At 42.7% G+C, this 21,524-nt stretch overlaps 2 protein-coding genes across 8 annotated transcripts in view; both read right to left on the bottom strand.

Annotated features, from left to right (window-relative positions):
* Positions 1-1,128: 1,128 nt before the first annotated feature.
* On the bottom strand, positions 1,129-5,786 carry b3gnt5b (UDP-GlcNAc:betaGal beta-1,3-N-acetylglucosaminyltransferase 5b). Of its 2 annotated transcripts, none has more exons than XM_061694653.1 (2): positions 5,677-5,786; positions 1,129-2,475 (listed from the first exon to the last, which is right to left on the bottom strand). In XM_061694653.1, the coding sequence occupies exon 2, from the start codon at positions 2,268-2,270 to the stop codon at positions 1,140-1,142; it is 1,131 nt and encodes a 376-aa protein (XP_061550637.1). In that variant the 5' UTR covers positions 2,271-2,475; positions 5,677-5,786; the 3' UTR covers positions 1,129-1,139. The 2 variants fall into 2 exon arrangements, with proteins under 2 accessions (XP_061550637.1, XP_061550638.1); XM_061694654.1 differs by having other exon boundaries at positions 1,129-2,397.
* Positions 5,787-15,410: 9,624 nt separating this feature from the next.
* The window catches only part of tbl1xr1b (TBL1X/Y related 1b), a 31,830-nt gene continuing 25,716 nt past the window's right edge, over positions 15,411-21,524 (bottom strand). For 5 of the 6 annotated variants that reach the window (XM_061693828.1, XM_061693831.1, XM_061693829.1 and 2 more), the window contains 6 exons: positions 21,056-21,177; positions 20,867-20,941; positions 20,645-20,772; positions 20,008-20,173; positions 19,834-19,935; positions 15,411-17,655 (listed from right to left, as the gene is read on the bottom strand). In XM_061693828.1, the coding sequence (XP_061549812.1) occupies positions 17,629-17,655; positions 19,834-19,935; positions 20,008-20,173; positions 20,645-20,772; positions 20,867-20,941; positions 21,056-21,177 (620 nt within the window). In that variant the 3' untranslated portion in view covers positions 15,411-17,628. Of the gene's footprint in view, positions 17,656-19,833; positions 19,936-20,007; positions 20,174-20,640; positions 20,773-20,866; positions 20,942-21,055; positions 21,178-21,524 lie in introns of those variants that run through there. The other variant, XM_061693833.1, reaches the window with a different exon arrangement.

Genomic DNA, 21,524 nt, shown 5'->3' with positions numbered 1-21,524 from the left:
AAGCCGGAAGTCATAACAACTGTATGCCTGAGCTGGGTGCCTTTGAGGGGGCGTGGCCTCCTGAGTGAAGTCAGGAACATGGCTGATTCGTCTCAGCGAGCCTCTCGATGTGACTTTTGGTCTGTCATAGCTGCTTGCGAGTGTTCTCGTTGTCTATTTGTGTGTTTGACTGTTTGTCCCATTTATTGTTGTTGTTGTGACTTTCGGCTCGCCACAGCGAGTCACTCGCATGATTTGTTTGGCACCTTTTTGCGCTCGATGCCCCATCCTGACATAACCTGCTGTTTTTTTTTTTTTTTTTTTAAATCAGGTTTTGGGACTGCCAGTGGCTGGGTACCGGGGCACTGACCGGGAATCAAACCCGAAATTACATTACCAGTGCAGTGTTCATCCCATTCAATAAACAGCTGAAAGTGCTTCGGCAATGGACTTTTAAAATATATTTATTTATTTCATTTTTTCCCCCACTTCGCCTGAGTGGCGCCCTATCAGAAGCTTGTCTGTAACTCTAATTTTTCCTTGCAACACAATGCAAAAAATTTATCATAACTAAAGAAACTCAGAAATCGGGGCACCTGTGACTTACGAGTTTAACTGGTTCCGTGACCACGCTTGTAACCCAAAACACTCATATCTCAACTTCTCATCTTTCCCCTTGTGCTCCTTCCGGTGTGCACCCTTTTGCCACCAAGGGGCCGTGTACAACAGACATGCAAACACAAGCGAAGAAAAGTTTCACAACTAAGGGACTAATGCTATTTGTTAGCCTGTCTATGGCATTTTGCATTGTGTGTGAGCATTAAGCTTGGGGACTTTTGTAAGACAAATCTATAGTATGTGGTTGTTTTAAATACACAATGTGATTCTATTTTATGTATAGTTTCACGGTCAACTTCGACTGGGAGTGGCAATAAATCGCTTTTTTGAAGAAATATTCACTTAGCTGCCAAACTGCCTCTTGTGGTAAAGTGAGTTGAATTTGCTGCCACCATCTACTGCTCGCATCTTCCATTTTTGCTCACAAGTCAAAGCAAAAAATCAGCCGAGTGGTGGCTCATGTCACGAAAAACTCGCAAGTCGGATAATTTGTAACTCAAGGTACCACTGTATTCCTAAGTGATGCTCGCATGATCACGGCCTCAATAAAAAGCGGCTATACAAGGGTAGCCGTTGAGATGGTATCGACAAAGCAGAGAGATCTTCACAGCCGTGCAATACAGCCTGCCTAGAAGTCCAGACGTCCTCTCTTTCACCTGCGGGTGCGTCGCCACCTTCCATAGGCCTTGGAGGTCCTCCACGTGGCCATGAGAGGTAATCATCTGGTTATAGATACACAGGTGGTCAGGTGCCTTTCCCTCCCCTGAGAAATACAAATGCTCCTGCGGTGACACGCCGACAGCCTTGGCGCAGATGCCCATGAACACATCATCTATGTAAAGCGTGGCGTTCAGTGTCAGAGTAGCGTGGTAGATCTTGCTCGCCACGTCGCCGGACACCACGTAGCCCGCCCCGGGCGTGTAGTCCGGGTACGACATCCACTGGTACATCTCAAGAGGTACGTAGTACTTACTGTCCTTACTGCGGTTTGGCGGCGCCCCCCTGTGGACCCGGCCCACCCAGAAGTCGGTGACACCCTTGTGTCTGGCATCCTGCAGGTACGCCACCAAGTTAGGCATGTGAACGAAGACGTCGTCGTCCGCCGTCATGAGGAAACGAGCGTGAGCGCAGCACCTGTGCATCCAATGAAACTGCATGATCAGTTTCTTGGTCAAGTTGTGGAAGGAGTCCAAAAAGTCCTGCTGGATCAAATCGCCGTGGCGACGGTCCTCTCGGAAGAGCTGCCTTTGAACAATAGCGTCCGTGCCGTTGGGTCCGAGGGGTGCGCCTAACGCGAACACCACCTTAACCGTCACTCCCAGTGAGTCCAGGATGAAGGTCTCATTACCCCAAGTGGATCTGATGTTCTCGCGTCTGGCGGTGTTCACCGGGGACGTTTTGACAAAGAGCAGGAGGAGGACGTCTTGGCCAGCACATTTATCCGGGTGATCCAGCAGGTTGCGGAAGTTCCGGAAGCTCTGGGCCTGCTCTCGTGTGATGGTGAGGCTCTTGTTGATGTAGCTGAAGCGGTTCACCAGGAGGCGATATGAGTAGGACTTGACGTGGTTCACCATGCCGTTGTCCCACCAAACTGTGACCACCGAAAGCACCAAGCAGGTGGTTATCAGCCGGACGCACTGCCTCTTCCATAAACGGCTGAATCTCCAAAGCATCTTGTCACTTGGTTGGGGTAGTGAAGCGGCGGGGTGGGTTGCGAACACTTGGAGCTGTGTTACTGTGGCACCTCATTGCAGCACTCAGCGGGTCTTCCATTCTAGGCGGTGATGGGAGTCACTGGGTCTGCTGGGAAACATTGTCCATTACAGAAGAATTACTCAGGCACTCCAAGCCACTTAGCAGCCAGTCATTCATCTTCATCTGAGGAAGGAAAGCATATTTACTGTGGTGACAACACTGTGGCCAAACATATACAGGGAGTTATTGAATATTCAATGGAGTTTGTCAACATGTGAAAACAGTGACGAAGGACAAATACGTTGGGACTGCACTTAAGTAGAATTTTAGGTGTCTGGAATTTACTTGAGTCTGCATTTTTAGGATGACTTTTCACTTTGAATTCCTACATTTGAAAACTGTACTTTTTACTGCTTACTTTGTCAAAATGGGTTTGGTACTGTTTTCAACCTCCGTGACGTAAAAAAGACACAGACGGATAAAGTCACCCGTGGTTGAGATCTTGGCGTCTTCAAACCAGTTATCTTCAATCGGGCTGCAGGTGAACTGGAGCCTATCCCAGCTATCTTTGGGCGAGAGGCGGGCTACACCCTGGACTGGTCGCCAGTCAATCACAGGGCACATACGCCTAGAGACAAACAAACATTCACACATTCTCACCGATGAACGATTAGGCTACATGCACACTTGCAGGGCATGATGCCCAATTCGGATTTTTTGTTCAATTCAACCTTTTTATGTAGTCGTTCACATTACAAAAACAAATGCGACTTCTACTATGGACGGAATGAGTTTGTGACATAACAGACATGCGCACAAACACGAGGCACTGTGTTTATGGAAGTAAATATGGCCCCTCGCAATTTCAAGAATTTTGTGCAACCTTAGTCAACATTTTCTATTTATCAGTTCGAAAGAATCTTCTTTTCGCCACTGCTCCTTTGTCCGCCGTTGCTTTTGTGCGTGTCTGTTTTGTTGAACAATTGTGATGTTTGTCGTCTTTTGACGGCGCATATGTCGCATGAGCACAACGTGAGCGTCCAGATTGCACTTGCATCGGATACATATCCGATTTATATGCACATACAAAAGAGGCCTGGGTCAGATTTGAAAAAAATCTGAATTGTGGTGTTCACATTGACATGATAAAATCAGATACACGTCACATTTGGCAAAAAAAAAAATATATATATATATAAAAATCTGTCTAATTAAAAAAAAAAACCATACAGGTAAGGTGTATGTTTTGTCGTTGTTATCATTAGCAAATTTAGCATTTGTCATTAGTCAGTTCACAATGTTAGCAAAGCTATGGGAGCACATTGTTTTGTTAGCGTATCCAGAGAATTTTTTTCATCTCAGTGCGAGCACTATGCAAGTAAGGAGTGTGAGTACTTTTGCCACTTGTATGTAAAAATACCGTAGTGTTTCCCAGTTGACTGCTCAGCCATTACTGCGCCAGTAAGAGCAAAGTAGTTGATAGCAGCTGCTCTAACGGTCCACAGGCAAGATTTCAGGTTCATGAACACGGGTAATGAACTTGGTCTGCATCGGATCAGGACAGCACCTTGGCTGCTGAGTCGGTCACAACCAGTACCAATAAGAACCAGAGGTGAGAGTAAGTCCGATATGGGAAAGTCCGAAGTAAGTCTCAAGTCTTACAAGATACTGGGGCAAAAAATGAAGAAAGTCAAATAATTCCTTGGGATAACAAGTTATACTGTAAATCAGGTCATACAATCGTGCTCAGCCATGAGCTACTTTGTACATCGTACTTGTACTCGCGTTAGTTGGTTGGAGTAACGCATTTACAATCACCCAATTTTTCATGGTTCCAAAAGAGTCTCTATTGTCACCTCAATGTAACGCATAAGCAACATAATGCTTAGATAATGTTTGACCAACTACCCGTTTGCTAAACTGAGGAGCGCGTAGCTTACTTGTCATTGTGGGATTTAATGTGACCGATGTCGTACTTGTTGTATCTCTTACCTTTGAGTTACAAAGCTAGTCATGATGTCAGTCTCTTTTTCCCAATTTTATCAAAAACATAATCCTTGAATGCAAGTTTAATCATCTTCGGTGCTCCCTCCCTGATACTTGTTTTATGAGGTGGCCTCTGCACTCCGGATCATCGCATACAGGTGGGTGGCCAGGTTAGCGCACTACACGCAAAAACTGTTCTTTCAAACACAAAACAAATAGTAGCTAAGCTATCTTGAAAATAAAGATTTTCAAATATATACAGGCAAGACTTGTCAAGTCAAGTCTAGATCAAGTAGAATCTCATGAATATCAAGTTGAAGTTTTAGCCAAGCAAATCCTAAGTCTATAACAATAAAAAAAATATGTTATATACTGTTATGTATATGTGGTGCATTTAAACGTTTCTGAATAAGAACACCAGGGGACGCAGTTTTCTGTTGTCGTGAGTTAGCATGTGTGCGAGGATCAATCGCCGGGTGTGCGAATGTTGATTGGCGACTGTAATTTGCTCATGATTCTCAAGTTTAGCAGCGTTCGGCCCGGTTTGCGGCAGGCCGTGAGTCTGCTGAGACGTGAAAGCACGCTTGTATGCAACAGTAACCCCCCCCCAAAAAAACATTTTGGGGGGAGGAGTTAGCTGCAGGAAGGGTTAGGGTGAAGGGGGCCTTTGGCAGACATTGGTATCTGAATGCAAAAAGCCAACACAGCAAATGTCGCCATACAAGGGAGGCCAGGGTGGGGGGTAAGTGGACGACCCCGTGAAAGCGCTGAGAGCCGTGGAAAAGCGTGGGGGACACAATGGGCAGCATCAGAATAGCTGCGCTGCACAATGCAATGGGTGAGAATAGTCTGCTTCCTGCACTCAAACCTGCAAGGGGGCAGATCATAATGGAGCCTGAGGGGCCTGGGACTCCCAGCGCACCCTGAGAGCTTTTTAAACAGCACCACTGGATGCGTGGTGCATAATGGGGTCACTGGCTCAAATTGGCTCTCTTTACTGAGGGTAATGAGAAACCCAACCACCATCATCAACCTTGTTTGCACTGTACGGCCCTTCCCAATAATAACAATGAGCACACAAGGACCACACAGTAGGCTACAGGACAAAAAGAAACTGCTCTTACCTCATCCTCGCAGTCCGGTTGACAAATCCAAGTAACGAACTTGTGGTTACAGCCAGGCTAGACTGTTTACTGAGGGTGTTGCCAAGGCCCGCTGTGACTCAACTATTACTACAGTGTGTTTGTGTTAAAATATAAAAAAAATACAGCAGCTCTACTGGAGAACAACATTCCAAGTGTTTAAGCTGCATCTAAAACAAGCACAGGGAATGTGCACCACATACTTCCAAAGTCACCATTTGTATAAATAGAAGGCACACCATCACTGAAGACTCACCCCAAGAGTGGCTTTAACGGTCCCCCTTTTTCCACCAAGTCAACTGTAGTTCATCAAGTTCAAGTTTGCTCTTTAGTTTTCCTTCATCTAGTTTGTTCTGACTTGCTGTCTTGTCTGTCTGTGTGGAGTGTGTTGACTGAGCAGGCAAAAATGTTGCCCACCTCTCGTTCTCGTTCTCTCTCTCACTCTCAACTCTTGCTTCCTCACTCTGGGTGTGGATGGGGGTGGAGTTTTTCCGTCAATGCAGCAAGCGCAATTAAGTCTAATCCAGTTGTCAAACCGTTTTGGTCCAGGGAGCCCTCACAGGGGAGATATTTTTCCAATCCCTCATAGTCGGAACGCCAAATAAACAACGACTGGGGATGTTCGATGCCACTTTTTTCAGACCGATACCAGTCCGAGTATTCACTTTTGATTACTCACCGATACGGATACTGAGTACTGATACCACTACTAATGTTGGTACATATAATAAAAAATAAAAAAAACACAATAACAAGTAATTGTGAACAAAGAGCTTTTTTTTTCTTTCTGATACACGTAATGATTTGCTGTCAAACCGCCGCAGTGTGGCGCCGAGTAAATAACGTTGTAACGTTATTAGAATAAAGTTGTACTTTTTCCAGAAACAAAAGATGTAATCTCAACAAGACCAGATGGATTTATTTTGGGATAAAAAAATTTTATCTTACAAAATGAAGTACGTTTTCCAACCAAGTCTTAATATTACGAATGATTATTAAGTCAACGTTATGAAAGTTATGTTTTAACAAGTGAATTTAAAAAAATGCAACTTTATCCACAAAATAGTATGCCTGTTATTCAGGAAAAAACACCTTTACTCTCGAAATAATGTTAATTGAAGCGTCTGCCATCTAGTGAAAGAGCATTTAATTGTTCTGTTCTAATTCAGTCCGACCACACTAGTAACTAAACACACTCCAATCCAATTATCTAAAAGTGTTGCTCCACTGTTTGTGTTCCAATACCTATTGCTTCTGAAACCGCGACTATCGATGCCAACCGTTGGCACGTCAATGTTGTTTTGCATTGTTTGTTAACATTAAGCTAAATCGATGTAACTAAGGAAAAGCTAGAGTATGTGGTTGTTGTAAATACACAAAGTTTGATGTTTTTCAACTGGGAGTGGTTTTTAAGAACAGGCTGAAGGCCTACTTTTTTATTTTAATTTTTAACTATCCATTCATCCCTCCATGTTCGATTTTTAACTAAATATTTATTATTATTTTTTATACATCTTAGCTTTTATTCTTACTTTCTGCTTTTATTGTCTTAGGTCATTATTTATGCTTCGTTTAGTTCAGCTTTTACATTTTTAGGTCTGTTATTTATATTTTTGATCATTTGTTATATTTCTTGGTATGTTATTTATGTCATTTTAGCCTAAACGTTTGATTCTTTCCTGTTTTTTTTCCAGATCATTTCTTCTACATTGATTCTATTGTTTTAGTGTTTCCCCAGATGGAGGCCTCTGCGCCGGGAGCCGCGGTGGGCCGTAGTTTCGTCTCATGGGGTCTCCGGTTCTGTGTGCGGGTTCTTTGTGCCGCTGCACTGGGGGCTCCATGCTGGTAGTCCGTGTCCGCGGCCTTTGGGAGTGCCTTAGAGTAGAGGGATCCTTGAGATGGTGTTTCCTCCTTTGATGCTTCGTGCCAGGCCTCTGGTTTTTTAGGTCATTTCGGTGTGATGTTTTTACTAGTGAGCGTGTATGTTTCATGTCATTACAATTTCTTTTCACATGTATGTGTCATGGTGGGCGACTGGTTAGCACATCTGCCTCACAATTCTGAGGACCCGGGTTCAAATCCGGCCTCACCTGCGTGGAGTTTGCATGTTCTCCCCGTACCCGGGTGGATTTTCTCCAGGTACTCCGGTTTCCTCCCACATCCCCAAAACATGCGTGGCTTATATATATATATATATATATATATATATATAGAAGTAATATATGTAATATATATCTTACTTCGGCTAATCTTCATTCCTCTTCTTTCCAGTGCATGCCTCCATCTTTCTAACTGTTCCTCCAGCTGCTCCCTGCTTTCACTGCAGAGCACAATGTCATCCGCAAACATCATGGTCCACGGGGATCCCAGTCTAACTTCATCTGTCAGCCTATCCATCACCACTGCAAACAGGAAGGGGCTCAGGGCTGATCCCTGATGCAGTCCCACCCCCACCTTAAATTCGTCTGTAACACCTACAGCACACCTCACCGCTGTTCTGCTGCCCTCGTCCATGTCCTGTATTATTCTAACATACTTCTCTGCCACTCCAGACTTCCGCATGCAGTACCACAGTTCCTCTCTGGGTACTCTGTCATAGGCTTTCTCTAGATCTACAAAGACACAATGTAGCTCCTTCTGACCTTCTCTGTACTTTTCCATCAACATCCTCAAGGCAAATAATGCATCTGTGGTTCTCTTTCTAGGCATGAAACCATACTGTTGCTCGTACTTCTGTCCTGAGTCTAGCCTCCACTACTCTTTCGCATAACTTCATTGTGTGGCTCATCAACTTTATTCCTCTATAGTTCCTACAGCTCTGCACATCAACCTTGTTCTTAAAAATTGGCACCAGCATACTTTTCCTCCATTCCTCAGGCACCTTCTCACTCACTAGAATTCTATTGAACAAGCTGGTCAAAAACTCCACAGCCACGTCTCCTAGATGCTTCCATACCTCCACAGGAATGTCATCAGGACCAACTGCCTTTCCATTTTTTTGCGTGCTTCTACCTCCGCTCTTGTAGGTCACCCTATGTTCCTGCCTCTTCTGGATAAATTTGTTCACTACAGCCATTTGCATCCTTGTTGCAAAGTCTACCACCATCTGTCCCTCCAAGTTCCTTTCCTGGATGCCGTACTTACCCATCACTTCTTCATCACCCCTATTTCCTTCACTGACATGTCCATTTACAATCTGCACCAATCACGACTCTCTCTCTGTCTGGGATGCTCAGAACTGCTTCGTCTAGCTCCTTCCAGAATTTCTCTTTCACCTCTAGGTCACATCCTACCTGTGGGGCGTAGCCACTAATCACATTACACACAACACCTTCAATTTCAAGTTTCAGCCTCATCACTCGATCTGATACTCTTTTCACCTCCAAGACATTCTTAGCCAACTCTTCTTTTAAAATAACCCCGACTCCATTTATCTTCCCATATACACCATGGTAAAATAATTTAAACCCTGCCCCTAAACTTCTAGCCTCACTGCCTTTCCACCTGCTCTCCTGGACACACAATATATCAACCTTTCTCCTAGTCATCTTGTCAATCAACTCCCGAGATTTTCCGATCATAGTCCCAACATTCAAAGTCCCCACATTCAATTCTAGGCTCTGTGCTTTCCTCTTCTCTTTCTGCCGAAGAACCCGCTTTCCACCTCTTCCTTCGACTTCAAACCACAGTAGCTGAATTTCCAACGGCGCCCCGCAGGTTGACGGCGCCGGTGGCGGACATTGTTAACCCGGGCCACGACCGATCCGGTATGGAATTCTTTGGATGAACGCTCATATTTGTTTGGCAAGGTTTTAAGCCGGATGCCCTTCCTGACGCAACCCTCTGCCTTTATCCGGGCTTCGGACCGGCCTACAGTTTGCACTGGCTTGTGCCCTCCATTGGGCTTTATTTTGAAATATACCTGTATATCATAAAACTCCCTACCTCAAAAACTGTCTGCAGCCAGGTTGGCTTTGCAAATAAAAATTAGTCCTCGATTGCCTCACCTGAATAAAGGGTTAGGTTTTAAAGGTATCAAAAATATTTGAAATTCAGATTAAGATATAAAATAAGACATTGAAATCTTGAAATACCAGCATTTTTTTTAATCCAGTAGGGGTCAGTAGTGGAAAAATTATTTGCTTAAACTACCCTGAAGTAATTAGTGTGATGGAAACACACAGGGCCACAGGAAGCTTTTGCAACCAGGAACTCAAAGTTCCTTGGCTGGTTGGAGGGAAACAGCCCCTAATAATGCACTTTTAATAAAATTGAAGGGCAACACATGTAAATTGTGTAATTCACACAATTTTAAGATGTATGTGCTTACCGTTATGCACTTTTGTCTTTACCATTATTAAAAAGAAACGTATTTCAATGGACCACCCCTATTTGCTCTATCAATGAGGATTGCCTGTACGATGAATGCCTAAAATGTAAAATCATCAGTAACCTTTAGAAAATAGGACTTTATGCGTGCCTGTTTCAGCATGGGAGACATTATTATTATTTTTAACAACTGTAAACACGGATGCAGAGCATTACACGAAGACTGGCAGAAACAAGGGCGTACATTTGCATAATCCCTTTTTTATAGTTTTGTCTATTTGACCTTTGCTCAGATTAATAAAATAATAAAACAGAACATGCTCCCCAGTTACTCAGTACCTGAGTAATTTTATGACTGCACACTTACTTATTCCATCCATTTTCTGAGCCACTTCTCCTCACTAGGTTCGCGGGCATGCTGGAGCCTATCCCAGCTATCATCGGGCAGGAATCGGGTTACGCCCTGAACTGGTTGCCAGTCAATCGCAGAGCACAAACAAACAAACAACCAACCATTCGCACTCACATTCGCATTCACACCTACTGGCAATTTAGAGTTGTCAATTAACCTACCACGCATGTTTTTGGGATGTGGGAGGAAACCGGAGTGCCCGGAGAAAACCCACACAGGCACGGGAGAACATGCAAACTCCACACAGGCGGGGCCGGGGATTGAACCCCGGTCCTCAGAACTGTGAGGCAGACGCTCTACCAGTCTTCCACCGTGCCGCCTACTTATTCCTACTCAAGTAATTATTTTTATTTTTATTAAGACTACTTTTTATTTTGACGAGTCATATTATTCTAAAGTAACAGTAGTCTTACTTGAGTAACATTTTTGGCTACTCTACCCAGTTCTGACTTCGAGTAAATTTACACACATTCCAGTGCTCTGGAATGCCCTACCTGCAGAAATGAGAGCGGCTAAATCTGTAGAAATGTTGCAATCTCTACTTTAGACTTATTTCTACACTCTCGCATTTGGTTAGACCACACTTGGTATGCAATTAGTCTCTTGCCCTGCCTCAACCCTGACGTCTGGATTTTGACCTGTTTTACTGCCACGTCTCGTCTCCTTGCCATGACGTCCTCATGTATCATCACTATCGAAAATGACTGTAAAACAAATTTGACAGATGAAATATCCCATAGTTTATTTGCACTGTATTAGCTACGCTTGATATTTTTATTATCTTGACTGTTATCCTCACTGTTCATATTATTATTTTATCTCATTAGGCACCATTCTTATGACGCAACAGTTGAGGAGGGGGTGCCTCTCTGTTGAGTCCTTATCAACATAGTCGAACTTCAGCCGCTTGTATCACTGTGGCAACCTTGAACAGTACAGTAACTGAACTCTGAAGGAGAGGGTTTTTCCTACTGTTTACCGATCACATGACAAAGGTTTCATTCATCTGCTGTAGTAATTCTCCAAGAATCCTTGCACAAGTACAGTTCAGTTGTATTTAACTTGAAAGTTCAATACATTTGCATTTAATCTTTAAGAACTGTCTGGTTATTTAGTACGGAAGCGTATTGCATTCACTTGGATAAAAAAAAAAAAAGAAAATTGTCGGAAAAACAGGTGGAAAAAAATGTGTCCAAAAAACTGAAAAGAAATAGTCAGAAAAACAGGTGGAAATTTTTTTTGTCAGAAAAACAGAATTTTTTTTTTTTTTTTTTTATCCAAGTGAATGCAATACGCTTCCGTAATTTAGGTCCAGGATTAAAAAAACAAACAATTATAGGCCATACATTTTAATTGAATCCATAGTTTCATGAAATATACTGTATTTTGGGGAATAAAAGCTCTCCCGCGACCCTAATGAGGATAAGCGGTGCGGAAGATGAATGAATGAATGAATGAATAAAAGCGCTGTCCCGTTTTTGATGAACACAAAGGCCTTCTGTGATTTTAATGTTGGTCATGATGGTGGTACTTGAAGAGCTAAGTATATGAAGTAATAAGTGTGTAATTACAGGTGTGTCTTCATAAATTTGACTATGGTAGAAAATGTCATTTGTTTCTGTACTTCAATTTTAGAATTGAAACTCCTACAGATTCACTTCACACAGAGTATAATTAAAAACAATAAAGGAAACACCTAAAAAAAAAACATCCTAGCTCTCAATGAATTAGATATTCCAGTAGAAAATCTTTATTAATTACATAGTTAAATGCATTACAACAATGTAACCCAAGAATGACTAATGGAAATCAAAATCCCCATCGCATGGAGGCCTGGATTCAGAATCATATTTAAAATCAAAGTGGAAAATCAGATCACAGGCTGACCCAACTTCTGTGGAACTCCCTCAAGACGAGTCAAAATGAGCCTCAGTAGTGTGTGCCCTCCACGTGCCTGAATGCACTCTCTACGATGCCTGGCCACGCTCCCGATGAAACGACAGATGTTCTCCTGAGGGATCTCCTGCCAGACCTGAATCAGAGCATGAATCAGAACTCCTGAACAGTCTGTGGTGCGACGTGGCGTTTGGTGGATGGAACGAGACATTATGTCCCAGATGTGATCAATTGGATTCAGGTCTTGGGAACAAGCAGTCCAGTCCATAACATAAATGCCTTCATAGTGGAGGAAATACTGACACACTCCAGCCACAAAGCCCATGCATCAGAAAGAACCTGGGCCACACTGCACCAGCGTTAGGGTTGGGCAGCATTGTAATTTGAACCGATTCCGGTTCCTCGTTTCGATTCCGGTTCCAAACGATTCTCGATTCCGATTCTTTTGGGGGGCTGGTTCAAAAAAAGTTTGCATGGTTTAAATAAAGGGTGTCCAAATTATGAACATAAATGTTCTTAGCAGCAACTAACCCAATTGACTTAATATTCATTAATTCACGTTTCAGCAAAAAGTTAAATACAGGAAGTCCTCGAGTTACGACGTACTCGACCTACGACGTTTCGACTTTACGACGCCCGTGCCTCGTCCGCCATTTTGTCCCAGCACCACAGTGTTTCTGCTTAGCTAGTGCATAGTGCTTGTCTATGTTTGTGCGCCGGGAGTATCTTTGCCTTTTTCGCCCTCCGTTTTTCACACTCTCAGCAGTAATGGTAAGTACAGCATCTTATTTTTTTATTTTAATGTATTTTAGTTTCTTTATACGAAGTGTTCCTGCTACGGTCACTTGACTGTGGTCGGGAGACGCAGGGGTTAACTCCCTTCTCTCGTTGCACAGCTGAGCTGGGTGTCGTCAACAATAAAGGCACGAAGCACCGATTTGCTGCTTTAATTAGCTCCTCTGCACATTCAATTTTGTCCCAATTCATTGTGATGTAAAGTTGCTAGGTTGACCTTTGGTGGAGTTTTAGCTCAATGTTAACCTTTTTTTCCGTCATCGGCTCTTACGTTGGTTTGGAGACTAAAATAAACGCTAAAAACCATCAGTGCAAAAGTGCAACCCACCGTTTAACTTGTTAGCTGCCTCAATGTTGGCATAGACGTATTTTATTGTTTCACTCACCCAATTTGACTTGACTGAAGTTCTGCGCGGTGTAGGCTGAGGCTCGGAGCCTCAGCCTACACGGCACACGTCAAACTTCTACACATCGCCAAAGCCTCCTTTGTACAATACAATCTTATTCCAAGTGCTGCACTGAGGCCACTTACAGTTGGCGGACTGTAGGCATCAAAACTGGGAACCGGAATATTTTAATTTGAACGATTCTGAGAGAACCGGGATGTTAGTCCCGCTTCTCGATTCTCGATGCCAAACCCTAACCAGCATACAATGGGTCTGGTACCTAATGGCAGTCAGGGTACCTCTGACTAGCACATGGAGGGCTGTGCACCCCTCCAAATAAATGCCTCCTCAGACTATCACTGACTCGCCGCCTGGAGGATGTTGCAGACAGCAGAACGCTCTTCACAGCGTCGCCACTTGTGGACACCGGGGCCTCATACCACCCTCGATTTCTGACGGCTTGAGCAGAAACATGCCAGCCTACAGGGCTCTGGCAGTGCTCCTCCTCTTACTCCGTGCACGAAGGAGCAGATAGCGGTCCTGGTGCTGGGTCGTTGTCCTCCTTCGGCCCCTCTCCACGCCTCCTGGTGTACTGGCCTGTCACTTGGTATCGCCTCCACGCCCTCAACACTGTGCTCGGAGAAACAGCTTAGCTTCTTGTCACAGTGCGCATTGATGTGCCATCCTGAATGGGTTGTAGACAACGCCTCATAATCCCTCGAGTGGTGAGAGAGATGGCAAAATGCACAAGTGAAAAAAAAAAATCAGATAGAAAATTGAGGACAGGGAAACGTTCTGTGGTCAACACCTGCAGAACCATTCCTGTATAGAGTTGTCTTCCCATTTCCACAACAGTTGGTGAAATTGATTCACAATCAGTGTTGCTTCCAAACTGGATAGGCTGATATTCCAGAAGTGTGATTGACTTGGAGTTACATACATTGTGTTGTTGTTTAAGTGTTCCCTTTATGATTTGTTGTCTATCGCTTGCATCTATCGAAACCCCAAAATTCACCATCTCAAGAAATTTGAATATTACAAAACAATGAACAAAATATTTCATGATTGGATTTTTCAAATTTATTTGGATGATTATGGCTTGCAGCTATGGAAACCCCCACATTCAAACTAAACATAAATCCTACAGAATGACACTTTCTGGATTTAAACAACCACAGTTTTCAGTCTGCTCACCTATAGAGAGGCTAACAAATCTACATCTACAGTATGTGTGCAGTATGAGTTATAATGTGTATTTAAAACAACCATATAGGTTAGCTTTCAAGTTTGCTATCTCAATGTTAACGCTAACACATGATTGGAAACACCAGCTATGTGCTAATGAATTGCAGATATACTTTATCCTCTGCAAAGCACAACTAATAATTACTGCAGTTTACTGGGGGGCTAAAACATCTCCATGGATTTATCGATTTCTATATTATACTGCCGCCAGGTGGCCAAGGTGAACACAGCAGAAGGAGCAGCATAATGACAACTGAATCAAAGCAAAAGTGTGATGAAATTGGTCATACTTTACATTCTATTTGTCACTAGTTTTTATAAAGTAAAACACTATTAATAATAATAATTCAAATACACATTATAAATTTTCGGCGACACGGTGCCCAACTGGTCAGCACATCTGCCTCATAGTTCTGAGGTCACGGGTTCAAATCCTGCCTCCCTGTGCCTGCGTAGATTTTTCTCTGGGTACTCCGGTTTCCTCCCACATTCTCAAAACATGCGTGGTAGGTTAATTGAAGACTAAATTGCCCACAGGTGTGAATGTGAGTGCGAATGGTTGTTTATATTTGCCCTGCGATTGGCTGGTGACCAGTTCAGGGTGTAACCCGCCTCTCACCCAAAGTCAGCTGGGACAGGGGCCAGCACACCCGTAACCCTAGTGAGGAAAAGCGGTTTGGAAAATGGATGGATTACAATTTTTATTTTGTGTTTTGGGGAAAAGCAGTAATAGATTAATGGAACTTCCATTCTTTTTAATAGGGAAAGATGATTTGAGATATGTGCTTTAAGTGACGAGTGAGGTCACGGAAGAAATGAAACTCATATCTCAAGGGACTACTGTATCTTTTTTTCCTCCCCAAGCCATGTCTGGGGCTCTGTGGCATTGTAACATGGGAGGGAGGGTAAAAAAATGAAACCAAGTGATATTATCAAAATAGATTTTATTCTAGACCTTGAGATCCAACTGATATTCCAACAGTCAGACTGCAACCATGTGAGTGAGAGAGTACAACGCAAGTGAGGGCAAAGACATCACAAGAAAAAGAAAAGATCTGCAAACTGTTATTTACATTTTCTGTGGTACATCAACAATTAACCAGATTTTTCTCTTTTTGTTCATTTTGGAGAACATAGCTACAAATCAGTCTGAATTACAAAAGTTTGGAGGAATACAAAACCTTCAAGGGCTCTCAAACATAGCAAAGATAGAAGAATCAGACTATTATTATTTTTTTTTTTTTCTTTTTTTTTTTACTCAGTAGGAACAAAAAGAAAAAAGCTACCACTTGAATGCAGTGTAAAAAGCGTATCTAAAACAAACATTAAAAAATACCATTCCACTGTCATGGACCTCATTTTTGAAATTGTGTATTCGTTGTACAACTCAGTCACCATCGACACCAATAAAGCAAACTTCAAAATAGTACAAAACTTTTCAAATGGGTAATTTTGTGACAAACCTCCGATGTATTTGTATATTTGTATCGAGCGGATGCTATTTATGGCTGTGAGATGACACCTGGAATGCAGACATTGGCTTCAACATTTATGAGTCAGTAGAAATGTGATTAAAACCCGTGGAATCTCATTAGAGCACTGGACTGTATTTCCTCTATTTAATTTTTTTTTCTGACTTTAAATGTGTTCAACTTGAATAAAAACACACCTCCCTGTTTCTCCATTTTTACTCTAAAGTGCAGGAAAAGAAAACCCTTTCGAAGGGCAGCTAGTTCATCTTTCCAATGACTGTTTAATGGTATTTTAATCACAAAAAAAGCAAAAACAAACAAAAACATTCTTCATGGTCACGGCCCCTTGTCACGCAGGAGAACATCACACATTGCATTTGAAACATGAAAATGTACTTGAATCCACTCTACGTGCAAGAGTGGCACACAAATGTATGCATTTTAACAACAAGCACAGACTTGGCATAATATTTATATATAAAAAAAAAAAGCGCCATCATTCTTATCCGTGCATAGGCTCGAATGAAGCCTGTCTCCAGATCGTTTGCGCGAAGCGAGAGTGCCGATCACAAAAATTTTGAATCAAGTTCGACGAGTTGTGTTCAACAGTGAAACTCGTGGTGCCCAATTAGAGGGGATTAGTCTGATTATCACTCAGCATTACTTTGCCTTGAATTGAGGATGCAAGCACATTTACTGTTAGAATGGATGCAAGCTGTTAAAGCTCCACGCCCTTTCTCTCTCTACCCACAGATCCCAGCTGCTGCTGCATTGTAAATGCCTGCGCCACGGTCCTTTACTTCGACAGAAACAAGAGGTCACATCCCAGCCTGTGGGCGACTGCACAATATGTGAGACCAACACGTAAAGTACAAAAAAAATCTCTCTAAGCCTTGAGGTTTTTTTTCTTTTATAGCTCAACATTAAACCTGATGAATTGTGAAAACCTGAAGAAAAAAAAAAACAGGCAGAAAAATGCAAATAAAGGACATTGGGATTTTTTGGGATTATTTGCTTTACAATGCAATTTTTTGTTTACAATGCCTAAAAAAAAAAATTTAAAAAAATGCAACAAGTGGATAAAAAATAATGGATAAACCAATGTACCTTCTAAGCTATACATCTGCATGTTTGAAGAGTGCCAAGAAAGTGATGTCCCGCTGGACAGATTTAAAAAAAAACAAAAAAACAAAAAAAAAAAAACTCTTCATGCTCTTGCCCCATTCTCTCCCCAGCACACAATATAAAACTTACAGTAAAATCCAATTTCAAAACAATGTCCACAGGACACCAAATGCTGACATATGCAATATGCACACACCAACAGAGAACAAAACCAACAAAAAAAATCTTTAGAATTCTGGTACAAAGGATTAAAAAGAGGACAAACGAGGAATTCCGCTGTTTTGGTTTGCATGTAACGAACGGGAATCTGGACTGGGTCGAACAGAAAGCAACGACTTCCTCTTGAAAGTCTCTCACGTGTCCCCAAAAGCGGATGTGGCGAAAATGTGGTCCTTGAATGAGTGTTTGAAGGGGGGGGGTGGGGGGGGTGAAATGGCAGGCCATGGCGTCTGGTGGGGACTACAGCAGTGTGGCGGACAGGCAGGGACAGTCAGTCATTTTGGCTATGTACACATTCGTAGTCGGTCCATGGCTCCCCCGCACGAGTGTCATTTCCTCAGATCTAATACGCAAACCTGCAGAGGAAAGAGGATGACAAAACTGACAGTTTACAGGCAGGAAGCCACACGAGTCAACAGTTCCTCAACAGTCCTCATCCAGGACTTTACCAGATGTGGGAATTGTTGCTAAAGATTACTCGGGTAAAAGCAAAAAGTAGTCCTCTGAACAATTACTAGAGTAAGTATTCCGTGAAAAAAATAATCAAATACACTTGTACATTTATGAATTTTACAACATACGAGCTGTTGCTTGGCCAACTTTTTGTTTTGACTGGCAGGCAAAAAGTTGAGCTACGATTGGTACCAAACTCAACTCGCTTCACAACAAGCAACGGTTTGGGATTCTCCATGGTGACAAAAAGTGCATAATAATGTCAAAAACATGACAAAAGTTACTTTTGAAAAGAAATCCACACCTCAAAGCTTTGGAAACAATGGATTTAGTGTATTATCCAGATTGTTTTGTCTTATTTAATTGTCTTCCCCCCCAATGCATTCGGAATATTGCATGAAATATTACTGCTGTGTCTATTTCTACCTTCCTTTCATTTGTGTAGGGTGCAGCAGCACCCGTTTATATGAGTTCTACAATCACAAAAAGTATTAATGTTAAATAATTCCTCTAAAATCACGGTCTACCAAAAACTGAGATGCGAATCTATGGTCCTTAAACAGATTATATATTATTATTATAAGCCAAGAGCATGCAAAATCCTCTCGGACCCTCCGCACCCCGGTCACCAGCTCTTCCAGCTCCTTCCCTCAGGTAGGCGCTACCGATCAATGCAAACTAGAAATAGCAGACATTCCAACTGCTTCTTCCCTCTTGCGATCAACTTCTTAAAAACATCTAACCTACAATTCCATTACAACATGCTGGCAATTGTTTGACTTGAGTTCGTTGTCACATTTCTGTGGGGCCAATCATACATTACTCGTGCACTCACTGTAGTTGTGTCGCCATGCTGCACTATTTGCATATACTGTCCACTCATGCCAGAGTAGCATCTGCCCCATTTGCACACTGATTGAGGAGTTTCTGCAACATTTGCACAACCAACATTGTCCCAGATTATCGCACTACTCGTCACTTTAAACCGCATACACTCCTTGAAGTCTCAGCGCCCTTTGCACAATGGTCATTGCGCCGAACTATTGCAATATTAGTCATTCGAACTGCTCCAAGTGCTGGAGGACTCTGCATCTTTTTGCACAATTGTCAATTTTTTTTTTACCGGCATTACCAGATATCTAGCAACCCTTTACTGCTCAGTGACTGTTTTTTTTGTCAATGTCTTCATGTCTCAACAGTGCTCTCTGTCAATTGACTGTCTGTTGTCGTACTAGAGCGGCTCCAACTACCGGAGACAAATTCCTTGTTTTTTGTGTTTTTGGACATACTTGGCAAATAAAGATGATTCTGATTCAGATTTTTTTGTCAAGCCGTTCGCCTTTGGCAACCAATTAGAAACCAGGAAGCACACTAATTCCTCACGGCTCATGAAAGCGACTGGCCTACGATGAGTACTGTACGTCAACAATGTCACCATCACCAAGCATACTGGCGTTTTAAAAGGATAAAATGTGAAACTTTCAAACATTTTCAAGCTTTTCTTTTAATATTTACAATGACTTTGTACTGTACTGGGCATTTTAGGCCATGAAAAAAAAACAAAAAAAAACCTACAAAACAATTTTGTACTGTACAGTAATATTGGTGCATATGGCCTCAAAAAAAAGTGCATCAATTGGACAATGGACAATCGTCTATATCGGACAACCCTGAACCGCCGCCCCTAATAGTTCGTTCTATGGAGGTCCCACTGTATATATTTGAAGAAATACAAAACGTTAAAACAATAAAATGAATGTAAAAAAAATAAACTGCGCCGAAAAATTGTTCAAGATCAGAATACCACTTCCACCTCAAATTGAGCCAGGAAAAACCCAGCTCGCCCTTGCGTGGGAAATTCAAAAGTTGTATTGAGGAGGGTTCAGATGAAACAAGGTGGCCTGTAGTCGACCTCAGCATCTGACGGGACATGTTTTACGGCCTGCTCTTAACCTTTTGGGCCAATAAAATTGGAACTCCTGGAGTGAACATGTTGCTCTGAGCTAAGCGAGTGGAGTCAGTCAGTCCTCTCAGCAGAGGTGATGAGGTGAGAGGCAGAGATTAGTCGAAGAGGTACTTACAGATCCATCAGATGCACTGGCTCCTACTTTATCCCCGGTGGCATTCCAGCACACCTCAAAGATCCCTCCTGTCCCCCTGTAGCTGTGGACTAAAGCACCAGTCTGAAGACACACAAACTCACGTTAGCCACGACAGCCTCGTGTGTGTGCGAGAGGGCAAGCAAGTGCACATACCTGAGTGTTCCAGATGTGAACACACTTGTCGAAAGAGCCGCTGGCTAGGTGTCTGCCGTCAGGACTGAAGGCCACGCTGTATACGGGCTCTTGGTGGCGGGTGAGCGTGTGGATGCACACCCCGCGCTCCACGTCCCACAGACGCACCGTTGAGTCAAACGATGCACTGTGAGGGAGAGGGGTACACGAGAGAGTTAAGTTTATTAAAATTAAACGTACGCATCACACAAATGAAATACAGCACAGTAAACCCCCCACCGAGCCCTGCCGCAAATAGCGGAAAAAACGTCAACTAATTCCCTAATCCATCTCTTGTACAAGAACAGGCAAAACAGTGCATTATTCCCAAACACACTGCACGGTGTGCTCTCTCACACTCTCATACACATTAAACAGTAGGAAAAAATATGCTTTCTGTCCCACTACAGACAGTCTCCAAGTTTGGATAGGTCCTACTGTCCGGATGAAATGCATTCACTGATTGATTGAAAAGTAACTCCCTATTTTTTTAAGTGCTTTTAATTTAGTTCTGAAATTTTAAATTTTTGGTTCAGTTCAGTCGCGTGGCTCAGTATGTGTCGGCCCTTTGTGTAAAGTCAGACTAGGAGTGATATGAGCATAAAGGTCCACAACTCACCTGGCCAGCATGAGGTTGGCATTGGGGTTGTTGGTCCCGGGTCCCGTAGGGCTCCACTTGATGGTGTAAATTTCTTTACTGTGGGCTTGAAGGTCATGGACACACATGTCCTGTTTCATACTCCATATCTACAAAGAATCCCATGAGAGACCGAGCAGTTAGTGCCAAGCTTGCACCTTTACACAGCAATGTGGTCACCAGACTGCATGTGTATGGACTGACCTTTAGAGTCATGTCATCAGAACAGGAGGCCAGCAAGCTGCCAGTGGGGTCCCACTTGATAGCGTTGACCTCATTCTATAGCAGGTAAAGGTAACATAAGGGGTGGTTTAGGGGGATGTCAACGTACGACTTATTAGAATTCTACAGATAAATTAACTTTGCTCCATTGAGAAAACTACGCTGCCTTACCGTGTGTCCCTGGAAGGTCTTGACGGGTCGGTCCTGACCCAGTTTACACACATGAATGCACATGTCTGTGCTGCAGGATGCAAACGTGTTGTTACTCTGCCAGTCAACGTCCAGAGCAGGCGCTGGGGCGAGGAACAGAATAAATAAATGTTTTTTAATCAATGTGGGTTTATTTATGAGTTGAAAATGTAAATTAATTTGTAACCTCTACTCAATAAGTGAGTTTGCATCATGAGTAGTTAAGTGATGCAAAGATGTACAATGTAATTTTGATGGGTAAAATGATCTATTTGTGTGATGTTTATAAAGTGGATACAAAAAGAGATGCACACCCCTGTTCAAATGCCCAGATTTTTTAAATGTAAAAAAATTAGACCAAGATAAATCATTTCAAAACCTGTATAACCTCTCTGCGGACTATAGCTTTTCTGTAAGAGCTGACAAAAATGTCAAGAAAAGCCTACTAGAA

This window comes from Phycodurus eques, chromosome 13 (genome assembly GCF_024500275.1).
Source record: "Phycodurus eques isolate BA_2022a chromosome 13, UOR_Pequ_1.1, whole genome shotgun sequence".
Taxonomy (NCBI): domain Eukaryota; kingdom Metazoa; phylum Chordata; class Actinopteri; order Syngnathiformes; family Syngnathidae; genus Phycodurus; species Phycodurus eques.
This window is presented reverse-complemented; position numbering and strand designations above follow the sequence as displayed.